At 54.6% G+C, this 20,241-nt stretch overlaps 9 protein-coding genes across 9 annotated transcripts; 3 read left to right on the forward strand and 6 right to left on the reverse strand.

The window, feature by feature from the left end:
• Positions 1-478: 478 nt before the first annotated feature.
• On the reverse strand, positions 479-1,251 carry SETTUDRAFT_162568 (uncharacterized protein). Its single transcript, XM_008022806.1, has one exon. It carries the CDS (start codon positions 1,193-1,195, stop codon positions 557-559), a length of 639 nt encoding a protein of 212 aa, XP_008020997.1. The 5' UTR covers positions 1,196-1,251; the 3' UTR covers positions 479-556.
• Positions 1,252-1,884: 633 nt separating this feature from the next.
• Positions 1,885-3,557, reverse strand: SETTUDRAFT_162569 (uncharacterized protein). The gene is made up of 2 exons (XM_008022807.1): positions 2,983-3,557; positions 1,885-2,935 (listed from the first exon to the last, which is right to left on the reverse strand). The coding sequence occupies exons 1-2, from the start codon at positions 3,476-3,478 to the stop codon at positions 2,283-2,285; spliced, it is 1,149 nt and encodes a 382-aa protein (XP_008020998.1). The 5' UTR covers positions 3,479-3,557; the 3' UTR covers positions 1,885-2,282.
• Positions 3,558-3,894: 337 nt separating this feature from the next.
• Positions 3,895-6,090, forward strand: SETTUDRAFT_162570 (uncharacterized protein). Its single transcript, XM_008022808.1, has one exon. It carries the CDS (start codon positions 4,134-4,136, stop codon positions 5,898-5,900), a length of 1,767 nt encoding a protein of 588 aa, XP_008020999.1. The 5' UTR covers positions 3,895-4,133; the 3' UTR covers positions 5,901-6,090.
• Positions 6,091-6,368: 278 nt separating this feature from the next.
• Positions 6,369-7,019, reverse strand: SETTUDRAFT_30514 (uncharacterized protein; the record flags this gene model as incomplete). Its single annotated transcript, XM_008022042.1, has 1 exon — positions 6,369-7,019. The coding sequence occupies one exon, from the start codon at positions 7,017-7,019 to the stop codon at positions 6,369-6,371; it is 651 nt and encodes a 216-aa protein (XP_008020233.1).
• Positions 7,020-7,318: 299 nt separating this feature from the next.
• SETTUDRAFT_30515 (uncharacterized protein) lies at positions 7,319-9,032 on the reverse strand (the record flags this gene model as incomplete). The annotated part of the gene is made up of 5 exons (XM_008022043.1): positions 7,319-8,023; positions 8,092-8,345; positions 8,391-8,703; positions 8,752-8,913; positions 8,964-9,032. The coding sequence occupies 5 exons, from the start codon at positions 9,030-9,032 to the stop codon at positions 7,319-7,321; spliced, it is 1,503 nt and encodes a 500-aa protein (XP_008020234.1).
• Positions 9,033-10,026: 994 nt separating this feature from the next.
• Positions 10,027-13,827, forward strand: SETTUDRAFT_114219 (uncharacterized protein). The gene is made up of 3 exons (XM_008022809.1): positions 10,027-10,245; positions 10,295-10,379; positions 10,426-13,827. Exons 1-3 carry the CDS (start codon positions 10,073-10,075, stop codon positions 13,618-13,620), a joined length of 3,453 nt encoding a protein of 1,150 aa, XP_008021000.1. The 5' UTR covers positions 10,027-10,072; the 3' UTR covers positions 13,621-13,827.
• A 678-nt stretch (positions 13,828-14,505) lies between these two features.
• SETTUDRAFT_162571 (uncharacterized protein) lies at positions 14,506-15,557 on the reverse strand. The gene is made up of 3 exons (XM_008022810.1): positions 15,395-15,557; positions 15,083-15,346; positions 14,506-15,025 (listed from the first exon to the last, which is right to left on the reverse strand). The coding sequence occupies exons 1-3, from the start codon at positions 15,434-15,436 to the stop codon at positions 14,819-14,821; spliced, it is 513 nt and encodes a 170-aa protein (XP_008021001.1). The 5' UTR covers positions 15,437-15,557; the 3' UTR covers positions 14,506-14,818.
• Positions 15,558-16,898: 1,341 nt separating this feature from the next.
• On the forward strand, positions 16,899-17,671 carry SETTUDRAFT_162572 (uncharacterized protein). The gene is made up of 2 exons (XM_008022811.1): positions 16,899-17,578; positions 17,651-17,671. The coding sequence occupies exon 1, from the start codon at positions 17,335-17,337 to the stop codon at positions 17,557-17,559; it is 225 nt and encodes a 74-aa protein (XP_008021002.1). The 5' UTR covers positions 16,899-17,334; the 3' UTR covers positions 17,560-17,578; positions 17,651-17,671.
• A 1,374-nt stretch (positions 17,672-19,045) lies between these two features.
• On the reverse strand, positions 19,046-19,360 carry SETTUDRAFT_18690 (uncharacterized protein; the record flags this gene model as incomplete). The annotated part of the gene is made up of 1 exon (XM_008021928.1): positions 19,046-19,360. The coding sequence occupies one exon, from the start codon at positions 19,358-19,360 to the stop codon at positions 19,046-19,048; it is 315 nt and encodes a 104-aa protein (XP_008020119.1).
• Positions 19,361-20,241: the final 881 nt, after the last annotated feature.

Here is a 20,241-nt window from a genome sequence, read left to right on the forward strand (position 1 = left end):
GCACTCGCTCACTCTAAATTAGCCGCTGGAAGCGAGGCAGCAATCTCTTGGCCATGCTGGCATATCGGATTGATTTTATAGAGCTTCCTATGGATACTAGGCATACTCGAGGATACAAAGGCCTCTCACAACGCTGTCGGAATCACGTGACTTGTATTCTAAAGGTCACCCAGAGCAAGAATAATGGTGACTAATTTCCACCAACGCTCAAGCCAAGTAAACACTGCGAAAAAGGTACAAGCTCCGCAAAACAAAGAATCCAAGCGGTGTGGAACCTGGTACTTGGAACACTAATGCTAACGCGCGCAACGGACATGATGGATCGTGCTGTTAGCGTGGACCAAGGAGTCCAGGAGAAGAAAAGAAAAGGCGTCTTGGTTTCTTTTTCCCAACCGTACAGTTGGTGGTGCTTTTTCTTCCAGGACACTGCAGATGCGTTTGACAGCAGTCTCGAGTGGAGGCATGAATTGGTACATGTCTTGGATAAGGAGTGAATTACTGATTAATACTATCTACTTCATAATACATTAGCATTATCATCGTTGCTTCATACAGCCTATGCAAACACCCTCATCACATTAACCTTGACACAACTCTCATTGTCAGGCGCTCCCTTGCCCAGACCCCACGCGAGATTGGTGTACGTGTAGCTAGTATAGGTCGTGTTGCAAGCGTACCAGCGGTTGAAGGCCTTGGTGACACCCTGTGTGTCATTCTTGCCGGGCACATAGGCCTGGATGGCCAGATCATCGCAGGAATCGAACGCCACGAGCGTAGGCTGGTCGCTCCCTGGGCTGAGGATCGGCACGGCCAGGTTCGAGGTAATGTCGTAGTTGAAGGCAGCCGACGACGAGACGTTCAGGGTGCTCGTTTGGAGCGTCCACGTCAGGATGCCCGGGACGCCCAGCGAGGGGTCGGGCGCCTGCGAGTAGATGGACGTGTTGAATTGGAATGTAGTGGCGGGCAGTTCAGCAGGGCTGTCGCCGGCTTTGGCGCTGCTGAGGCAGAGGGACTCGAGCGCAGCGCCAACGTGACAGGCGCTCAGCGTCGAGTTGACTGTGCCGTCGTCGGATGTGACCACCAGGTAGAAGGGCTTCGAGGTAATGTTGTAGTAGGGCTCCGAGGACTGTGAGCAGTCCTGGGCGCTGCCAATGGCGGCGGCCGCGAGGGATAGTAGGAGTGAAGAGGCTTTCATGTCGAATGTGCTGCGAGGCGTGGGCAGGAGAAGGTGCGGGAGTGGATGGCTCAAGCAGAGGATGAAGTAATAGATGGCAGCGAGGGCGTGGTTTGTTTTTTCAGTGGCACGGCCGGGCTTTAAGTATACTGCCCATGGCGCGATGTGGCAGCCTCACGGCGACGTCAACGGTGTTGGCTCGAGGTGCCGCCTGCACAAAGGTCAGGTGTGTGCCCAAAGCGGCAGTCGACCAGCCCTCGCCATCCCGCTAGCCGGTGGTTTTCGCCACTCGCACTCTGCTACCCCTCTCCCTCCAACGCCTGTTCATTCGTATTCCGACTGCCGATGCTCCTGTTCGAGCGCGCTTGCGCTGCTTCAGGACATTCACAGCTCATCTGCTGCGCTAGCGAGCCAACCCGAGCCCGCCGTCTGGGGAAGCTTTGCAGGGTGCTATTCTTACAGAATCAATACTTCACCAGAGCCGGAGTTGCATGCACACAGACGAGCATAAGCAAGCACGCGGCAACAAGACCCGGGTCCGGAGGCAATATGGACGCAGCGGGCGTATCGCGTGGGGCGATGAATCAGCGTCGTGTAAGACGTGCCGGTACAAGATGACGGAGCGCTGGGGTGATATTCGCATCCCATGCATGGGTACTCTGAGCAAAGTATTCCGCCTCTACGACGCAACCACAACAAAGGAATCCGTCCAGCGTGCCGCCTAGCGCGTCGCCTTTGTGCCAGCTCACACTACCACAGCCAGCTAACACCAGCTAGTGGCAGAGTCGAATGCCCCCGGCTTTTCCGCGTCGATACCTCATGCACATGCGCTATTCATGTGCATCTAAGTTCCCGAGCGGCCCGTTACTTGGTGTACATGACCTACTACTACTACACGGAACACCCGGCTTACAGAGTTGCAACTGTCTCATCGCCCCGTGTTGCACAAAACTGAATTGGCAAACGTCAACGCTGAAAGGCTGCTAGTGCTAGTGCACAAACACGGTCCAACCCGTCCACGGAGCCATACACGGAGCCATACACGGCTGCTCGTCCGCAGTCATTGTAACCCTTTGGTACACTGACCCAAGTACCAATCTTCCTCCTACTAGTGGCGTTTGGCGCTCAAATCACGCCCACTGGCATTCAGAGCAACGCCCGTTCCATCCACAGCATGTTCTCGCTTTGTGCTACTCGTGTCCTGAGCAAGGCCCGACTGCGTCAGAAACCAGCTCGCCCAAGTAAGCCAGCAAAAGATGACATCGAAGCCCACGCTGCTCACCGCCGGATGCTCAAACAGAGCGGTCTGTATGCCTGACAGTCCGCTGTAGTTGTACACAGTCGCACTTGTCCATGCTAACATCAGCGCAGCATTCCCCACGACCAACGCCCACATGTAGTCGTAGGCCTTGTCAGTGAAGTGAACGTCTTCGCTCAAGTACCTGGCAGGCACAAGCGCACGTGCGACTGGCAACAGCATCAGAGCCACGTGGGGAGCCATGAGCATAGGCATGAAATGCGTGGGATGGTACCAGTAGTGTTCATCGGCCAATTGCATGGCTGGATACGCTGTTGCAAAAATAGAGAAAAGGTTCAAGAGCCAGGGACCAATCCACCGCTGGCTGCCCGCTGCTGGTTTGGCCACTGGTGGTGCGGGGCTGAAGAGCAACGTGAGGAGAAACAGGTTCGTAGCGAAGCTGATGGCTACAATCTGGCCGAGCAGCATGTACGCCCAGGTGTAGTGGATGCCACGCCGTACGCCTGTCCTGTTAGTTGGCGTCATGTACTACTACATGCGTTGTGCTCACCTTTCTGCTCCAGATACAGGCCGAGGCCCAAGGCAAAGAAGAAAATCTGATGCGACCACCAATACCGAGCATTCCCTATAATGACCGTCTCCCACGCTTCTCGGAACAGGCTCGTCTCATTGAGCCACAGCCCCCAGTGCTTTTGGTGGGGCTCAAGCTCATAGTAGCTCCGCCACAGGAGCCATGTCTGGTAGCTGAACTTGAAGTACCGGAACATGTGCGTCCATGTCGTGAGCAAGCTGCCCGCGGCCAGCGCTCCAAACAGCCAAACATGCTTTCTGCGAGGCCGAGCTGTCTTGGACTTTTCGAGGGCCCCGGCTCGCTGGACGAGCTTGAGGACGATGAAGACGGCAACGGACAGGCATGCCAGCAAATAAGAGAAGAAGATGGCGTAAGGCCGGGTGTTAGTGTCGGACCCCTCAGGTGGAGGTCTGCGATGCATGTAACGCGGCGGGACAGCATGCCCTGGCGGACTGAATCTGGGCGGGGGGGCCATGGTGAGACATTCTTCGACGGTGGTGTTGGGCAGCCATCACGTACTCTTCTTCGCTCGCCATGCCGCTTATCAATTGTCCTGTCGAGAGCACACAGAGACTGAAACGTGTCCGGTGCGGACAAAGGGCTCTGTTGCTTTAAGCCGGCAGAGTGAATGATTGATTGATTCAGCCGGCTGGCTCGGTATCAGGTCATCACTATGTATTGGCAGCGCACGGGCGCAGACGGGTCTCGCTTAGCCCGCCAATGACTCTGTGGCGTATGCAGGGATGGCGACTCCCCCGGGCACGTGCTCGGCTGCCAAGGCGCCAGCCGATCGTCATGCCTTCTCATGGCACTGACGCTCTCGTCGAAGATTCTGGTTTTCATCTTGCTTCAACAAACAAGCAACCTCCATCGCCTCCCAACCTCTCTCTGCTCGCCAACGTCGCTGCAAATACTCTTCCTTTGCTACTTACCTCTGCAGCAGCTGCGTCTTGCGGATCTGGTGATGTCACGCACACGTACCATTTGAGCTTTGCAACCCCTTCCAATTGGCTGCTGTTCTTCGAGTGCACCTCACCGCCACACCCAAAGCAACCGACACTCTTCTTTGCTAGCGCTTGAGCTCGACATCTCCTTCTGATCCGACCTGTGTTTTTCCGAAATTCCCGGCCATGGCTGACACGCCGCAGACGACTGCGGGCGCCAACCCGCAGGAGGCATCGGTGCTCGAGCGCCATCTGGATCCCAGCTACGACTTTTCAGAATTTGACCCAGCACCACCAGCCTCAGACGATGGCCAAGGAAGCTCGTCCAACTCCATCGACCGTCAGATGCCAGAGTCGTCGTTGCGCCTGCAGGGCGGCGACATCCACCGTGACTTGTACAAAATTGCCGCTCAGAACAGGCGCCAGAAGCTGCATCAGCGAGCAGCCACCTTTTCAGAACCCGTTTACTATGGCGACCAACGCCGGCCTTCCAACTCGACCGTTGACCACGATGAGCTCCCCGTCCGGGACCAGCTCCTGCCAGGCGGACTAAGACGACAGTACCTGCAGCGGCAGAGCAAGCGCGTCAGCTACATCTCTGAGCCTGTCACGCGCAACTTCATCTCATTCCTGGCTCTCTACGGCCAATTTGCTGGTGAAGACCTCGAAGAAACGGACGATGAGTCGGCCGTGACAGACGAGGAGGAGCAGGGCGAACGCAGACCGCTGCTGGGACGTCGTCAGAGCACCAAGAAGCTGAGACCCCAGGGAGACGCTAACCAAGTCAAGACCTTCTTCACGCTCCTCAAGGCCTTTATCGGTACCGGAATCATGTTTCTGCCCAAGGCGTTCAAGAACGGTGGCATGCTCTTCTCGTCCATCACCATGATCGTCGTCTCGGCCGTCACAGCACTCTGCTTCGAGCTGCTGTTGGCAACGAGGTCGCGTTATGGTGGCGGAGGCTACGGCGATCTCGGCCAAATTGTCGTCGGCCCTCGGTTCCGCTCCCTCATCCTGGTCTCCATCACCCTCTCGCAAATCGGCTTTGTCTGTGCTGGCCTCATCTTCACAGCAGACAACCTGGCGTGGTTCCTTGATGCCGTCACTCACGCAAAGGCACCACTCTCGACAAACCAGCTGATTGGAATCCAGGTTGCCGTCTTGATTCCCATGTCTTTCATTCGGAACATTTCCAAGCTCGGGCCTGCGGCTCTGCTTGCTGACATCTTCATTCTCATTGGATTGACGTACATTTACTGGTATGACATCTCGTGGATCTCCAGGATGCACGGTTTCCACCCCTCGATCGAGCTCTTCAATCCACGCGATTTCACCCTGACCATTGGCTCGGCCATCTTTACCTTTGAGGGCATCGGTCTTATTCTTCCCATCCAATCGAGTATGAAGGAGCCGGAGCACTTTAGCAAGCTGCTTTATCTCGTCATGGTTATCATCACCGTCATCTTCACATCTGTTGGTGTGCTCTGCTACGGCACCTTTGGCCAGAACGTCTCTGTCGAAGTCATTACCAACTTTCCACAGAGCAGCAAGCTCGTCAATGCCGTCCAGTTCCTCTACTCCATGGCTGTTCTCGTTGGCACCCCTGTCCAACTCTTCCCCGCCATGCGTAACATTGAACTCAAGATTTTCAAGCGCGCATCCGGCAAGCAGAGTAACTCGACCAAATGGAAGAAGAACGCATTCAGGACTGTCCTGGTCATTTTCTGCGGGCTCATTTCCATCCTCGGAGCTAGCGATCTCGACAAGTTTGTTGCGCTCATTGGAAGCTTTGCCTGTGTGCCCTTGGTGTACATCTACCCAGCCTACCTGCACTACAAGGGTGTGGCGAGCCGGCCTTGGGAGAAGGTAGGCGACATTACCATGATGGTGGTTGGACTCGTCGCCATGGTCTACACTACCATTATTACCATTGCAAGGTGGTCTGAGACTTAGGTGTTGATGAGGAAAAAAAACCGCGAAAAGGCTTATCGTTGCTTAGTTTGTTCATTTCAGGCATGGCGTTTTGTTTCTGTTGGAAGGCGGCGAATGGTGCATTTGATATGTGATGTTTCAAGCGTGCATGTGATGGTCATAAAATACAGGAGTTTCATGTAGATGCGGATGATGGTACGTCCTCATACGCTCATTCATTTGAGAAATGTTTACTTGAGATGAAGATGGCTATCCAATCAACATGTGTGTTGGCAAGCTAAAGATGTAACAAGCTGGGCGTGGCTATCTAACAAATGACGAAATAAACTTGGTTTCTCAACTAAATTGCGAAATGAGGAGGGCTGAGCTGGAGTTGTAGTCGTGGATAAATATTGCCCATCTTGATCACCCGCCGAGTATCGTGTACCCTGATGGCCACCAAAACACCACGACTCCCCTTTCCACAGCGAATGCCTACCAGATGGCGTTTTACAACGTCTTTGTATCCTCGCCCTCTTCGTCCTCGTACCCCTCGTCCTCCTGGCCATGCACAAGCAAAACATCCATATGCGTAGTCCTCCACACCTCGTCATGGTCCTCCCTGTCCCTCACACCAAACCCCTGCTTCTCCCAAAACGTAATGGCCCCCGGCAGAAAAGGATGCGTGTGCAGATACAAGCGGTGCACGCCATCGTTGGCCGCGCACTGCTTGAGTTGGCGCACTAGTGCGGAAGCTAGGCCGCTGCGCCGGTACGCAGGCATGACGTAGAGGCGCACGACTTCGACGGTTCGCTGCGTGTCGCTGTGCGTGTAGGCGAGATGCGGGAAGCGGTGGTTGTACGGGACGTATCCAATTGTAGCGATGATGTTGTCTTGTTCTGTTTCTTCTCCATTCTCTTCTCCTTCGGCTGGGTAATATGATTGCTGTCCTGCTTGGCTGTCTCGGGCCGCTTGCGTCGCATACAAAAAATGGCCCGACTGCACCCAGCGCGCTACGTCGGCGTCGAGCTGGGCGCACAGCGTGGGAAACATTTCGCGGCGGGCATGGCCGACGAAGCGCACGACGGCGTCGAGGCTGCTGGCCGTTACGGCGTGGATGCGCCAGCTGGGTGCACGTGGCGGTGGCGTTGACTGGGACATGGTGGTTTGCTAAGGTATACAGGGTTGACCAACGGCGTTCAAGTAATACTGTTGCGCTAACACGGATGCGGTTAATACGGTGCTCAAGTTAAGAGAATGAGTACACTTTTGTTAGCAATTGATGGGGAAACATCAAATATTAAAACGTTTTCTTGGTTTTTATGTCTTTCTGGCTTACAGCAGTTGTACAGGGGTTCCATTGGTTGCCATGGTGATCCATATGCCCCCATGGACCGGCTCTTCTCAAATTCTTCAACCCATCTGTCTTTTTAGTATCATGAGACTGACTCACAAGTCCGCTACACCCACATACTCATCTCTCCACCATCTTCGTTTTCATAGGGGTCAATATCAATCAGGACGCCGACACGCGTACCCCAACTCTCTTCAACCTCTATGGGATTCTCTTGGCTTGCGTCGTCTTCTTCTGGTACCTCGTCTGAGACTTCGTCTGGTACCTCGTCTGGTACCTCGTCTGGTCGTTCAGAGGATCCATTCGGTACAACCCAGTCAGCAACCCTGAAGTCGATTCCATGAAGCCCGGGAGGCATCTTGCAGGGTTCAGGATTGGTGTCGCACGCTTTGCGGTGGCATGCGTGGCCTCTGATGCAATGTACTTCGCGGCATGCACCATTATTACGACATGGCAATGCTCTCATCGCATACTGAAGACAATAGCGTTGATTGTCAGTAATCGGGTTGTGATCGTGTGTACAAAACGCCTTGTTGCATCCTTGGCCAAGATGGAACATGGTACACAGCTTTCTTGTGCGGATGCAAGCATGATACTCATTCCATTCGCTCTTAGTAGGTGCTTTCATATGCATATCGATGCGGTGACCAGCTGCGTTCACGGGTAGTTTTCCGGAAGCGCCAGGCATAGGGAGTGAAATTACGGGGGCTGGAGGCTTGGGAAAGGGCTTGACTTGGGATTTAAAATTTTCCTTGCGGGGACTGCTGGCAGTCGAGTACATCGAACTAGTACTCTTTCCAGACTGACTACTCTGTCATATTGTCAGTGGTGTTCATTTCTGTTGTCGAGTAGACATGGCGTGACGACGGTGATACTAACATATGAATTGGAAGGTTTTCCCATGCTCTTAGAGGTCGCATTAATGCCCGGAAGAGGCTCGAAGGCTCGCTCAAAGATTGTGGTTCTTAATCCCCATTTCATAAGGCTAGTATCATGATTGCCTCTTTGAATCAGTGTAATCTTGTCGGCGAACATCAGGTGCTCTCCCAGGGTGCTTGTATAACGGGCACTGCCACTTGCGCCAAACAATATGTGCTGACAATGGGGTTCGGTAATATGCATCTTGAATAAGGCTGCGTCTTGTCAGATATGACTGTTAGAGAGGTTGGGGTACGTACCACAGATCTTGCGCTCGACGACCTGTTCGTCAGCTACATTGACATAGTTAACTGTCACGTCGTTACAGGAAAAGCCCGCTGCGAATTTTGCCAAGGCTGCTGTTGAATCGGCCTTTGTGAAAAGCAATTTCTTCGCAGTGTGTCGCTCTGCTGTGGGAAACGAAATCATTTTCAAGTTGGCGTAAACGTATATGTCTGTGCGATATTTTTTTGCTGACAGGCGCGACGAAAGGTATTGGGTAGTCTCTTCTTTGAGTACTGCCGCAGCTTTGGCACCGCCACTCTCGGCGCCTTGTACATGATTCTTTTTGAACTTGAACTTTGTTAGTAATAGATCTATTGCTGTAGCAAGTGGACTCACATTGTGACTGTGCGCGTCGATAAGCACAAGGATATACGGGTCTATGACGGCCTCACGGCTCTCGCCGATATCACTGATTTTCGATGATTCATCTTTGGCAAGAGGCTGCTCCTGCTTGGTGTTGCTGACCTTGAACGCCTCTCGAAATCTTGCCGTGACAGCCTGGATTGTGTGTTAATGATGTGGATCAACAAGACAAGCATTGCAACTACCTCGAGATCCCGCAGGAGCTCTGCAGTATCGGGCTGTGCAGGGTTGCAGTTGTCGTCGGTATCAGCCATATTGTCTTGTTCGCCCAAGTTGTTAGCACTCTTTGGATTGATGTGTGTATAAGAATGGTGAGGGGGGAGTGAGAGAGGGTTGTTTGGTCAAGGGCGGGGGTTTGCAAATACGGCAGGAGCGGCTACAGGTGACAACCAGATCACGCTGTGCTGGACTCACCTCCAGCTGCCTAATGACGAGTGAATGCAAGGACGGCAAACAACGACATACAGCTGATGCAGCCTCCGCTCCCACTGCCATGACCGCAATTGCGGGGCTGTTCAGCGTCGTGCCGTACGTCAATCGCATGCCGGTCAGTGCAACTGCGCCTGTTGTTTGGTTCAGGGTACATATCGCCGCCAGACCCTTGAGCAGCATATGGTCGGTTGTCGCCATCTACACATCACGTGACCAGATACTCCGAATGTATGTGGGCTGGAAACATGTCGTATCCATGTTTCATCCAGAGTGTCTTGTCTCTAAACAAGAGCATTGTCCCAATGCATGGAATGCCAGTGGTCAATCGTTAGGCCAAGGCCCAGAAGCCGTGACAAAGATAGCCGGGCGGTCAGTGTTGAACGGCTCCAGGCGACCCCGCAACGGGCGTGAGAGAATTCGATAGGCACATACAGGGCCCTCCGCTTCCGGCTGGGGACGTCGTGATGCATAGTGAATAGAATCATCAATCCAGAGCCCGAAAAATAATTCTCGTGTGCGAGAGAGACAACCAGGCGCTGCGATGATGATGCAGGCGTCTGCTCAAAGGGGAGAGGCGGCGCTTGGCGGCGCTCGGGCCAGCGCGATGTGCCGCCTCCGCCGATTGTTTGGACTCATCCCGCGTCACAACATTGGACTTTGGACCTTCACCTCTCCCACGCCCTCACGACATCCCCCCTCGACAGCTCTTTTTTGCTCTGTGCATAGCTACAATTGACTGGACACACTTGGAATAGACATGTCCAGCTAATCTGCAACGCCCACTACCTTGCCCCGGAACGCGACTACCACCCGCGCGACGCGCTTGAACCCTGACACACTTTCAATTTGACATATATTCGACATGGCTGCACGCACCAAAGCACCCACTATCGGGTCCGCTGGATGGATCCTGGAAGAGCGCCATCAGTCCAACACGCTCGTCGCCCAGGAGCTCGAGGATTTTGGCTTCTCGGTGCGCAACGAGCTGGAATGGCTCAACGAACACATGTTTGACATACTGTCGAGCGACAGGCAGTACGTCGCGTTCTCGTGCAAGAGTGCGCTCCATGCTAACTCATGGTAGACCTAACCTCGATGTCTTCAAAACACCCGGCAAGCTGCGCGGCAAGACGCCTCGCACAGCGCGCAAGAAGGCGGCCGACCGCCAGGTATGTTCGTCCCCGTACTTGCGCTTCGCATACTGACATCCGACAGCCGCTCGCCAGCATTCACTCGGCAAACCTGCAAATCATGAGCCCTGCTGAACAGAGCTTGAGAAATGCCAAGGCTAGGTTCCACATTGCAGAAGACGCGCAACATTCGGTTCGACACTCGCCTGTCACACGTACGCCAATCGCACGGCAGCTCTTTACCAAGCCCGAAAGCGCGGGCAAGGAGAATGTCAACAGCGGCTACCATGCTGATATCTTCGAAAAGCGCCAGGCGCCGCCCACGGCCCTGCGCAGTCCTATTCAGTCAACGCAAGACACTGCAATGTCGTCGCAGGCCAGCGACGTCTTCTCACCCCCACAGTCGCAGGAGACGCAACCCACACAGCCTACTCAATCTTTCAGGCATTCAACAGACGACAAACCAGATATGGGCGATTCGTTTGTCTCGGCCAATGAAGGTTTTGCTAGCAAGAGTGACTCCAATGAGGACTTGGATGCAGTCGATGCTTCTGCCATGGAACTGGATGGAGAGGACGCGCGCTCTGACGCGCAGGACACTATGTTACACCACGACATTTCCGACGCCGAAGAGGACGCCAGCATGCACGACATGTCAGAGTTCCCCGACCCATCACGCGCTGTTTCCGAAGAGTACAGCATTTCCGCCGAGACCCACGAGGCGCTTGATATGGCGAACCAACGTGCGCTCGCCCCAGAACCCAAGACCCTCGCGCTAGAGCAGTCCACAACACCCGCTGGCCTGCCGCCTGCCCATTTCGAAGCCGATGATACAGTTCTTCACCACCAAATTGACGACCAAATGGCCATTGACGACGACGTGCGCTCGCCTTCGGATAACTCCAGCCCAGTAAAGCCTCTTGTTAGGAAAAGCAGTCTCAACTTTGCCTCTCTTCCAGCGCGCGAACCACTACTCCCAAAGAAGAGCATGGGCAACCGCACAAGCTACTTTGAACAAAACAATGCTCGTAATAGCCAAATGGCAAGGTTCACTGGCGGCAAGAGCTTGGGAGGATCGCAGATTGCCTATCCTGCTGAGATGCACCGTGATGAGGTCGATGACATGGATGACGCGGAACGCCCAGAACTTGCCAAAGACGAGTCCGAGTCTACCAAGGCCCACAGCAAGACTTCGACACAGCGTTTGTTTGAGCGCATCAACATGCTCAAGCAGCAGAACGAAGCACCCAAACGAATCAGCCAGAATGTCATTTCTTCGCGTCTCTCACAGCAGCAGAACTTTTCGACACAGCCAACCGAAGAAGCAGGACCTTCGCAGTCTTCTCAGCCAGCGTACCCAAGCCTCCCGGTTCCAGAGCCCGCACAGGAAGAGGATGACGACGATGATTGGATATCCCCGGTCCGGGCAACTGCACCTCTACCCAAATCAGCCAGGCCCGCCTTTGGGAAAAGCCACACGGCCGAGGCCCGCCCATCACCTCCTAAACATGTGCCTGCATCGCTTGTCTCTGTCACTAACCCAGAACTCTTCGCTGACATTGAATCAACTACCCCGCTTGGCTCACCCTTGAATAGGCGGATTATGGATGCCCCTCTCAGCGCGTCCAAGTCCAAACTGTATTCTGCATTCAGGGCAGCAAAGGATAAGCTCATTGGGTCAACTGCCGCAAGCGCCCAGGTCAAAATGGACTCGCTCAAGGAGAGCCCAGCACGGCCCAAGTTGCCCTCTCGGGATTCATCAGACGACGCATTTAGCCCTAAGCGTGCCGAGAGGCCAATCTCCATTTTCGGTCACGTGCGTTCCCCATCCAAGGATTCGGACAACTCGAGCAAAGGCGCAGTGCCCAGCAGTCCCTTCAAAGCGGATCGCCAGCGGACTGATAGCTCTGAAGAGCGAGAGAAGCAAAAGGACAAAGAAGCAAGAGAGAGGGAGGCCCGAGAGGCCAAACAGCAGCGCAACGAGGATAAGCTCAGGCAGATGCGTGAGAAGGAGCAGAACAAGGCTGCGGCACATGCCCAAAAGGCCAGGGCCTTGGGCGTCAAGACACCAACTGCAATGTCGTCTCAAGCAAGTCTCCGACCGCCGGTCGCTACAGCCAACACCAAGACTCCGGTCCAGGCGAGTCAACCTGCCCCGCCAGCACCACAACAGCCGCTGTTCCGTCCTACCGTTCCCCGATCGAACACGGTGACGTCGAGAGACGAACTCGACTCCTCAGAAGACATGCCGCCACCAGCTGCACCAAAGAGCCTGCTACCAACTACCAAGGCACCTCTTCGAGAGCCCAAGAAACTACCAAAGCCGACTAGCAAAGACACTCTGCCCAAGGCAAAGGCGCCACAGAAGATCATGGTCAATCTTAAGAGCAGCCATTACGGCCAAGCACCTCCACCAGCTGCCCGTCCGGGCCCAGCATCTGGCAAGCCTCTTCATTCAGCGTCCGCAAGTGTAGGCAAGGCTTCTGCTCCAGTATCAAGGCCGACACAAGCTACGCGGCCAGCTTCAGCTCTGTCTACCAAGTCCGGCTCTTCGAAGACGGCTCAACCTCTGGCCAGAGCCCCAGCGCCTCGGGCAGCCCGTCCCCAGCCACAGACGGTCGAGAAGCCCAAGGCTCCAGCACCGCAAACAAGAGCTGACCTTGGTGCTGCACGGCCCGTATCACGAATGCAGACTGTCCAAGATGCTAACCGCATCAACATTCCTCCAGTCAACCCAGCCAAGCCGCCGCCTAAGCGACAATTCCCTGGTGAGGGTGAAGAGACGCTTCATCGCCCGGCCAAACGTCCTTCGCAACAAGCAAGAAATCTGAACCCAATCACGCCAGCTCATTCGCAGTTTGCAAAGGGCAAGATTCCGTTTGCCGAGCCTGCGCAGTCGCAACCTCAATATCCCAACGGAGACGACATCAAGCTGCCTGAGATTATGACTGATTCGGAAGACGAAGACTCTGACAACGAATTCGAGCAGCCCAGCTGGGTCAACACGCCCAACCTACGCGAGATGCTCAGTAACCAACAGCTCATGGACCCCGAGCACATATTTGGCCCGATTCCGCCGCTAGAAATGGAAAAGGTATTCCCCAACAAGGAGCGGCACAAGCGGTTCCGGCAGCGTACGAGCAGTGCATACTGGGCGAATGACGAGGTGACGTCGGAGGAGAAGCGCAAAGAGCGAGAAGCGCGAGAGCGTCTTGTACGTGATGGCGGGTGGACGTACAATCCATCACCGCTTCCCAAGCAATCGAGTTCTTCGCGGTGAAGCGGCGAATGATGGGGGGGATGCTTGTTTTTATTCTTGGTCTTGATGTTGGTTGGTATGGGCGACGGGAGAGAGGATTATGGCTACGCATTCCAGCATTGCATTGCATTCATGGGTTTTACATACATGGGACCTGTATACATGACTGGCGTTTTGATTGTTTTTGCTTTTTTTTTCTCTCTCTCCTTCTCCATCATCGGAACGAGCCTTTTATATGAGTGTATGTTTTTTTTTTGCACTCTTGTCTATTCCCTGCGCACAAAAGGCTGTTTTGCTTGGTTATTTCCCTTCGTGTTTGTTCATGTATATATATATATATATATATTCTACTTGCACGTTGTGGGCTTGGTGGTTGGGTGGGTGGGTGGGAAGACATGAGGCAGGAATGCAGTAGGGATGCATGTTTTACAATCTGCCTTCCCCCCCCTGCTGTCCAAGTCTAGTTTGTTTTATTGCAGCATCATCATCATCATCATCGTCATGAGAAGCATTTCTCCCATGATTTTGCATGCTTTCTTTTCTTTTCTTAGTCTCTCCATTCGTCTCTATCATTTCTTTTTTGGTCCATTTCTCTTTTGTTTTTTCAGGGGTATTTTTTCTAAACTTGACGTTTCTTTTACGACGAGTCTTGGTGTTGACTAGGTCGGTGTTAGGGTTGTTGATTGTTTGGATCAGTTTAGGGCAAGGTGAGACGACGACTTACCACTGTTTGTTGATTGAGCGATTAGCAATGCGCAAAACAGAGTAGATGCATATGTTTTGTTCTTTTTTGTTTTGTAATAAAATGATTATCCGTGGATTCTGTGTTTGTGTAGTACATGTTCGAAAAATAATGGCTGTTCATTGTTTACTGTTTATTCACAGCAAGAATTGACTTAAGCATCGTGATACGCATACAAGTATGTGTAACATTAACCATGATATTCATTACACTAGCTTAAAATCGTTTCCATCGTTTCGCCAATCGCTCGCGGTCGAAAGAAAATATATAAGACATGTATACTGGTATCCTTGCAATCCTCCCGATAATAGCAAAACCCAACGGCATCGGCATCTAGCACAATGCTTCCTCCACCCGCGTGATATTGTACAGATTGGCATAGCAAAGAGTCTTGGACACGGTTTAGAGACTTGCTCAAACGGTGCTCGCGTCTGATCGCGTGTTCCAAGAAGCATCAGAGCGGATGCGACAGGCACCCTAGACCTGGCTCATGGCGGGGCCTCCACGACGCACACCACTACGTAGGTTGGCGCCGCTGCCACGACCGTTCATCATGTTGGCGGCGAGGGTAGCGACGAAGGCAGCCCAGCCAAACCAGAGAAAGGCAGTGGTGGCCTGGGCCTGGCGACAGTTTTGCTCCGTGTCGGGCGAGCTGTTGAGCACACTGTTGTGATGCGTGTACCACTTGAGCCGTGTTAACTTGACTTGTCACATGTATCGAGGAGCACGGGGAAAACGTACGCTGTTGGAGCAGCTGTGGGCGCCGATATACGAGGGCAGAGCAACAGCAGCACAGAAGCCGAAAATGACACTCAGGGCATCAAGGGCAATGTCGACGATGGGCACGCTAAAGCGGTCGATGAAGGACGTGGGCAGGAAGTACAGCAGGGTGAAGAGCCACCATACGCCGACGAAGAGCGAGTAGTTGATGATGGAGTGAGTGCCGTGGTTGGCACGAGCAATGTTGTTGCCCATGAGGGCTGTGACGATGAGGGCGCAGATGAGCTGGGGAGGAGTTAGCCAAAGCGAGTTTTGTAGTACGAGTACACGTACCTGCCAGGCGCGGAGGCCCATGGACAGTGTCCTTGATACCATGGCGGTGGTATATATGTATGGAGTGGGGAAAGATGTGGCGGTGGTGATGGCGGTGGTTGCAAAGGGTCCAGGAACGGATCTAGCACGAGGATCAGGATCAGGATCAGGAATGGCGGTATGCAGCGAGGCGGAGAAAGTGGCTGGAGCAAGATATATATTTGCCAGAGAGTGAGAGAGAAGGCGAGAGTGAGCACCAGGTGGGCTGAGCAAAAATATAATAATTGCCGTCAGCGCAGGGCGGCGGCGGCAAGCGGGTGTGTGTGGGCAGTGGCAGCGTCATGGGCATTATCGCCGGTCGCTACGTCACGCCAGGGTCCAGACACCCTTATTCGGCACCATCGGTACTGACTTACCTCACTATTGGCGTCGATCAAAAAAAAGGTCGCTTGCTGCAGGGCCGAGGGGGAGACAGGTCGAAGATGGTGCGGTAGGGACAAAGATGACGAGCAGACAGAATGTGCATCCGCCACGACGACACCTGTGTCTCTTTTATCTCTTGTTGCGCGGCCAATGTGTGTGTGTGTGTGTGTGCGTGTGTGCATGGGCGTTGCTGCGCAACAGCTGTGAGCGTGATACGGCTATGGCAGGGTTGGGAGTATAAGCGCTACTCGGCCGTGCCAATGACGGCACCTCGAGGCTATCCCATAGCACTAAAACACTAAACACTGCACTTCCCTACGTACATGTTTGGCGCCATGACATAGATACACGTTGTGTGTGTCTAGGCCCTCGACGATAGGCATGGCCGTCTTTTTCCTGACGCCATGCACATGGCAGTGTGAGGGTGTGGATGCGTGCCTATCGATAACGCCCGCATCTGCGTCATCGTCATGGTTACGCACAGCGCGTCACGTGATGTGAGGACGCTGTCTGCTGTCTGCTGTCTGCTGTCTCTGCACACTGCACACTGCACACTGCCCTCGACCGTCATCCGCCATGGCTGCACATATTACCCGCATCTGTGGCCAGTAGAGGAACGCCGCGGCACTCGATTTACCCTGCGTGGACTATGTTGCGAGCCACTCTTACGCCGCCTAGACCACATCAGGCAACCTAGTGCCTGCACTGTACGGCAAAGTCGGCCCTTGTAAACTATCTGTGGGCCATTGCCCATCTGCATCCGTCTCTTCCCGCTGCAAAAACATCGAGTTATGCACCTGTGCCTGTTATAGTCCAAGCCCTGCCCTGCCCTGCATCATCTACCCTCTATACCTATGTACAGCCCGTATCTGTATTGCAAAGACAAGAATCTTGGTCTAGGCGACTTTTAAAGGCTGCTCGCCCAGAGTCCCATCGTGCCTCGACAAAAGACACGAGGGTCACATGGACGGCTTCATCTTCGACATTGCTGGACAAACACAAACTGTGTTGTTGACACCCTCTGAGACCACTGCACAGGTTCAAGAAAGTACCATCTTGTCGGTGAATCCTAGCCACATTCGGATATCCAGTGAAGACCGCATTGCTGCATTAAGCAACCCACTGACTCGTCCTGAATGCCTGCTTGACCACGTTTCGAGTCCATGCGCCTTCTTAGCCCTACACCGTGGTATAAACAAGACTGCCTTGTTCGTATTCGGTTGCTGGGACAAGAATCATATCTAATCACACATTGGACCTCGAGTGTCCGCCCATTCATGTCTTACCTGCTGTTTTCTTACCCATCGAGTATTTGCTGGCACCCAGCTTGCAAGTACAGCTGTGGTAGCGTCTAGGGGAGACGCTCTCCTTTGCCTATCTTCTCGTACGTGGCTCCATGTAATCATTGTCGATTGTCGTTGGATATGCGCCTCGTGTCAGCCTCATCTTCCATGTCCTCGACTCGGACTCGGCGCTGAGCTATAAGCCATATTTTGACTTGATTTACCCATCGACAGGCCGACCCAGAGGAATCGAGTATGGAATCGAGTATGGAATCGATCATCCAGCCAAACTTGCCGTGGCACTTCCTAGGACAGACCTACCCCGCTCCACGACATGTACCAAAGATGCGCGGCCGAGAGCATTGCTATCGTAGCATGCGCCATGAACAGACTGTCGATTCGAGGAGACACATACTTGCGAGGCTGAAGGTGTTGGAAACTGTGAGTAAACAGACTGGGAAGCGCGCTGTGTGGAGGTGAGTAGCGAATCCGACTATTCCTGTGCGCAGTCAGTAGTGTTGAGGACATGGACTCGGATCATGATAATCCGAACCACAAGAGCCATGCGCACAGCTGGAGACGTCGAGGCGGCAGGGGAGAGTCGAGGTAGGGGTGGAAAGTCGATACGCGTAAGGCAGGCCCGGCGGAAGGGAGCATTTTGCCAGAGCAATCAAGGGGTACTGGTCTCGCCTACCAAATCCGTAGTAGTCGGTTTGCCCTCGTGAATGTTAACAACAGGTGCTGCACCCTCTTGGTGACCGCAATGTTTTGCCCCTCTGCCTGTCAACTGGCGCTTGCCCCAACACCCAACAACCCACACCCCACGTCCATCCTCTTTGACACCACCTCTCTAGCCTACATCGTAGGGCAAAGCAGAGGCAATCTCGTGGACTTGTCGCTGTCTCTCCGAGTCTACGTCTCCCTTGCTCCGACTCTGGTACTCGCTGAGGCGCTTCTGTATCTGCCCTGATACATCAACCTCGACTGCACATTCGCCCCACATCGGAGACTCCCACTCTCAACACAACGACACCAAGTCATCGCCGCCCATGATGTTTCTTCGTCTTCTGGTTCGAGTTGCCAGTTCCTGCTCTTCATTTACCCGATGCAAAGGCTTGCTAACCTCGGCCAATGGCGCTTTCAGAGTACAGTAAATACGCTCACGAGAGCGCTTACCCAGCCCATGACTACAAGTCCCAACATCCCACACGTAGACCGGTGAGCTGTTGGCAACAAAGGCTAGCGTTCCAACGCAATTCTCTGCTCGCCATCCGGGAATTTGCCTCCGCCACAGTAATCATCGACTTGCCGAACCCCTCAGTACTCCACAAGTCTCCGCGGCGTTGGAACTGACAGGACCAGGACACACGACGCGCGCACGGAGGACTGGCCTGATGGGTGATAGCGACAGCGGACATCCTTGACCAAATACCCATGGTCCAGCATATCCACAGCTTCCGCCAGCACGGTCGGCGCTGCCAACTCCGCCGCCGCCTGTGTTGCTCCGACCGACCGCCATCAAGACAGGTCCAAAGCCGGGCACACCCCAGATGGAGCTGCACTCGGGGCTCATGTCAAAAACAGTCCTGGCAATTCCAAATTACTGGATGCAGCAACAGTACCGCATAACCATGGATGGCTTGACAGGTGCAGGTGGAGTGACAAGATAATTCGTTGCGCCACTCACGTGCAGACGGCGCATGGCAACGTACCGAACACAGCGTGAACACCCATTGCGCACCAAGGGCCAAGGCTGCAGCAGACGCCGGGAAATCTGGGATGAGAGGGACCGGGCAGAAAATCAGCAGCAGGTATCGCCGTCTGACTACACCTACTCTCGGGCATGCTCTGTATCGGCCCGCAACTCGAGCAGCGTACGAAAGAAGGCACTCAAACGACGATGAAACCACACCCGACGAACTGTGCCGGTTGGCGCTCACGAGACACTTGGACGCATTGGGTGGCATCAGTCGCCATGTTTTGCAACAACCTTTTGCGTCATAACGGACGAGGATCGAGTGATGTCTTCTGACTTGACCCAGGAGAGGGGCTCTCCCAAGATGACGGCCACAGCCATTTGAAGAGCGGATGCGCGCGCGTCTGGGACGGGGCTAACAGAGGCCTCTTGGCCCTCGACAGCAACGCCAATGCGATGCGGGCAGATGCGGGGTTGATGGCATTGCTCGCAGGCAATATGCACCGCGGACAGGACGTCTGCTGTCGTGTTGCGTGAGCCCGGCACCAGCACTCGCCGGCCAGCGCCCAAGAGCGTGTGCAGCATCGCTGGCGACTAGCCTCAGGAACGCTTGCTGTGCAGCCGTCGAGTGTGATACCGACATCAAACACGACGACGAATGGGAGGCTGCCGAGAGGCTGCACAGAGGCGCCCACAGGATCATCGCATCGAGCGGGGCATGCCGCAGGTGCGTCAAGCAGCTAGACGGCCTGGTGTCGAGATGGTCGTCGAAGTCGTCGGGGGGGCGCGCGTGACTCAGGCGCACTCTAGGGCTGAAGACGTCGGTGGTGCTACGACCCAAGGCCAGCCGCGCTGTGATTGATGGCGCGTGAAGCGAGGCAGCATGGCGCGCAACAAGCATCACGCCCTCTCCGAGCAGATGGCATGCGAGTGCGAGTCTTTTGCGACGGGCCCAGCCGAGTCCAGACGGAGCAAATGAGGGGTTTGTCGACGGCACCCCTGGCCGCACATCGTCGATCGGCAGCCTGGCCGGCGGCCATGGCAAGAGGCTCGCTGGGCAGCGGCGGCGGCCTGGGGCGAGGGCTGCTGATGGAGCCGGCGGCAGCGGTGGTGGTGGTGGTGGTGGACGAGGAGGGGGGGAGCGTGTTGGTGCGAGAGGGGTTGACAGGGAGGGGAGGGCACGATGCTGATGAATCGGGCCCTGTCCGGCGACCCCCCCAACAGCACAGCAATTTGCACCAGTTCGCCTGAAGCATGCACGGCTAGCCCTCCTTGGCCTGGCCGTCTCCGCATTTTGCTGCGCAACGACCCTTCAGAAGCCCCTGACCCTTGGCCAGGCGTAGGAGGTGCAGAAGCCTCAAAGGCGTTGCATGTCTGCCCGTCTCTACGCTTCCGTCGTCGCCCTTTGTGTAATGACGGTCCTGCCTCCACCTGTCTATCCCGTCGTCCCGCTGGCAGCTCCTCTC

The sequence above is a fragment of the Exserohilum turcica genome (genome assembly GCF_000359705.1).
Source record: "Exserohilum turcica Et28A unplaced genomic scaffold SETTUscaffold_1, whole genome shotgun sequence".
Classification (NCBI taxonomy): domain Eukaryota; kingdom Fungi; phylum Ascomycota; class Dothideomycetes; order Pleosporales; family Pleosporaceae; genus Exserohilum; species Exserohilum turcicum.

Coding starts and splice junctions, on each gene's coding strand:
- SETTUDRAFT_162570 (XM_008022808.1), top strand. CDS start 4,134: ATGGCTGACACGCCGCAGACGACTGCGGGCGCCAACCCGCAGGAGGCA.
- SETTUDRAFT_114219 (XM_008022809.1), top strand. CDS start 10,073: ATGGCTGCACGCACCAAAGCACCCACTATCGGGTCCGCTGGATGGATC. Junction 10,246..10,294: donor ATACTGTCGAGCGACAGGCA/GTACGTCGCGTT, acceptor AACTCATGGTAG/ACCTAACCTCGATGTCTTCA. Junction 10,380..10,425: donor AGAAGGCGGCCGACCGCCAG/GTATGTTCGTCC, acceptor GACATCCGACAG/CCGCTCGCCAGCATTCACTC.
- SETTUDRAFT_162569 (XM_008022807.1), bottom strand. CDS start 3,478: ATGGCCCCCCCGCCCAGATTCAGTCCGCCAGGGCATGCTGTCCCGCCG. Junction 2,936..2,982: donor CCTGTATCTGGAGCAGAAAG/GTGAGCACAACG, acceptor CTAACAGGACAG/GCGTACGGCGTGGCATCCAC.
- SETTUDRAFT_162568 (XM_008022806.1), bottom strand. CDS start 1,195: ATGAAAGCCTCTTCACTCCTACTATCCCTCGCGGCCGCCGCCATTGGC.
- SETTUDRAFT_162572 (XM_008022811.1), top strand. CDS start 17,335: ATGGAATCGAGTATGGAATCGATCATCCAGCCAAACTTGCCGTGGCAC.
- SETTUDRAFT_162571 (XM_008022810.1), bottom strand. CDS start 15,436: ATGGTATCAAGGACACTGTCCATGGGCCTCCGCGCCTGGCAG. Junction 15,347..15,394: donor TGGGCCTCCGCGCCTGGCAG/GTACGTGTACTC, acceptor ACTCCTCCCCAG/CTCATCTGCGCCCTCATCGT. Junction 15,026..15,082: donor CCCACAGCTGCTCCAACAGC/GTACGTTTTCCC, acceptor ACACGGCTCAAG/TGGTACACGCATCACAACAG.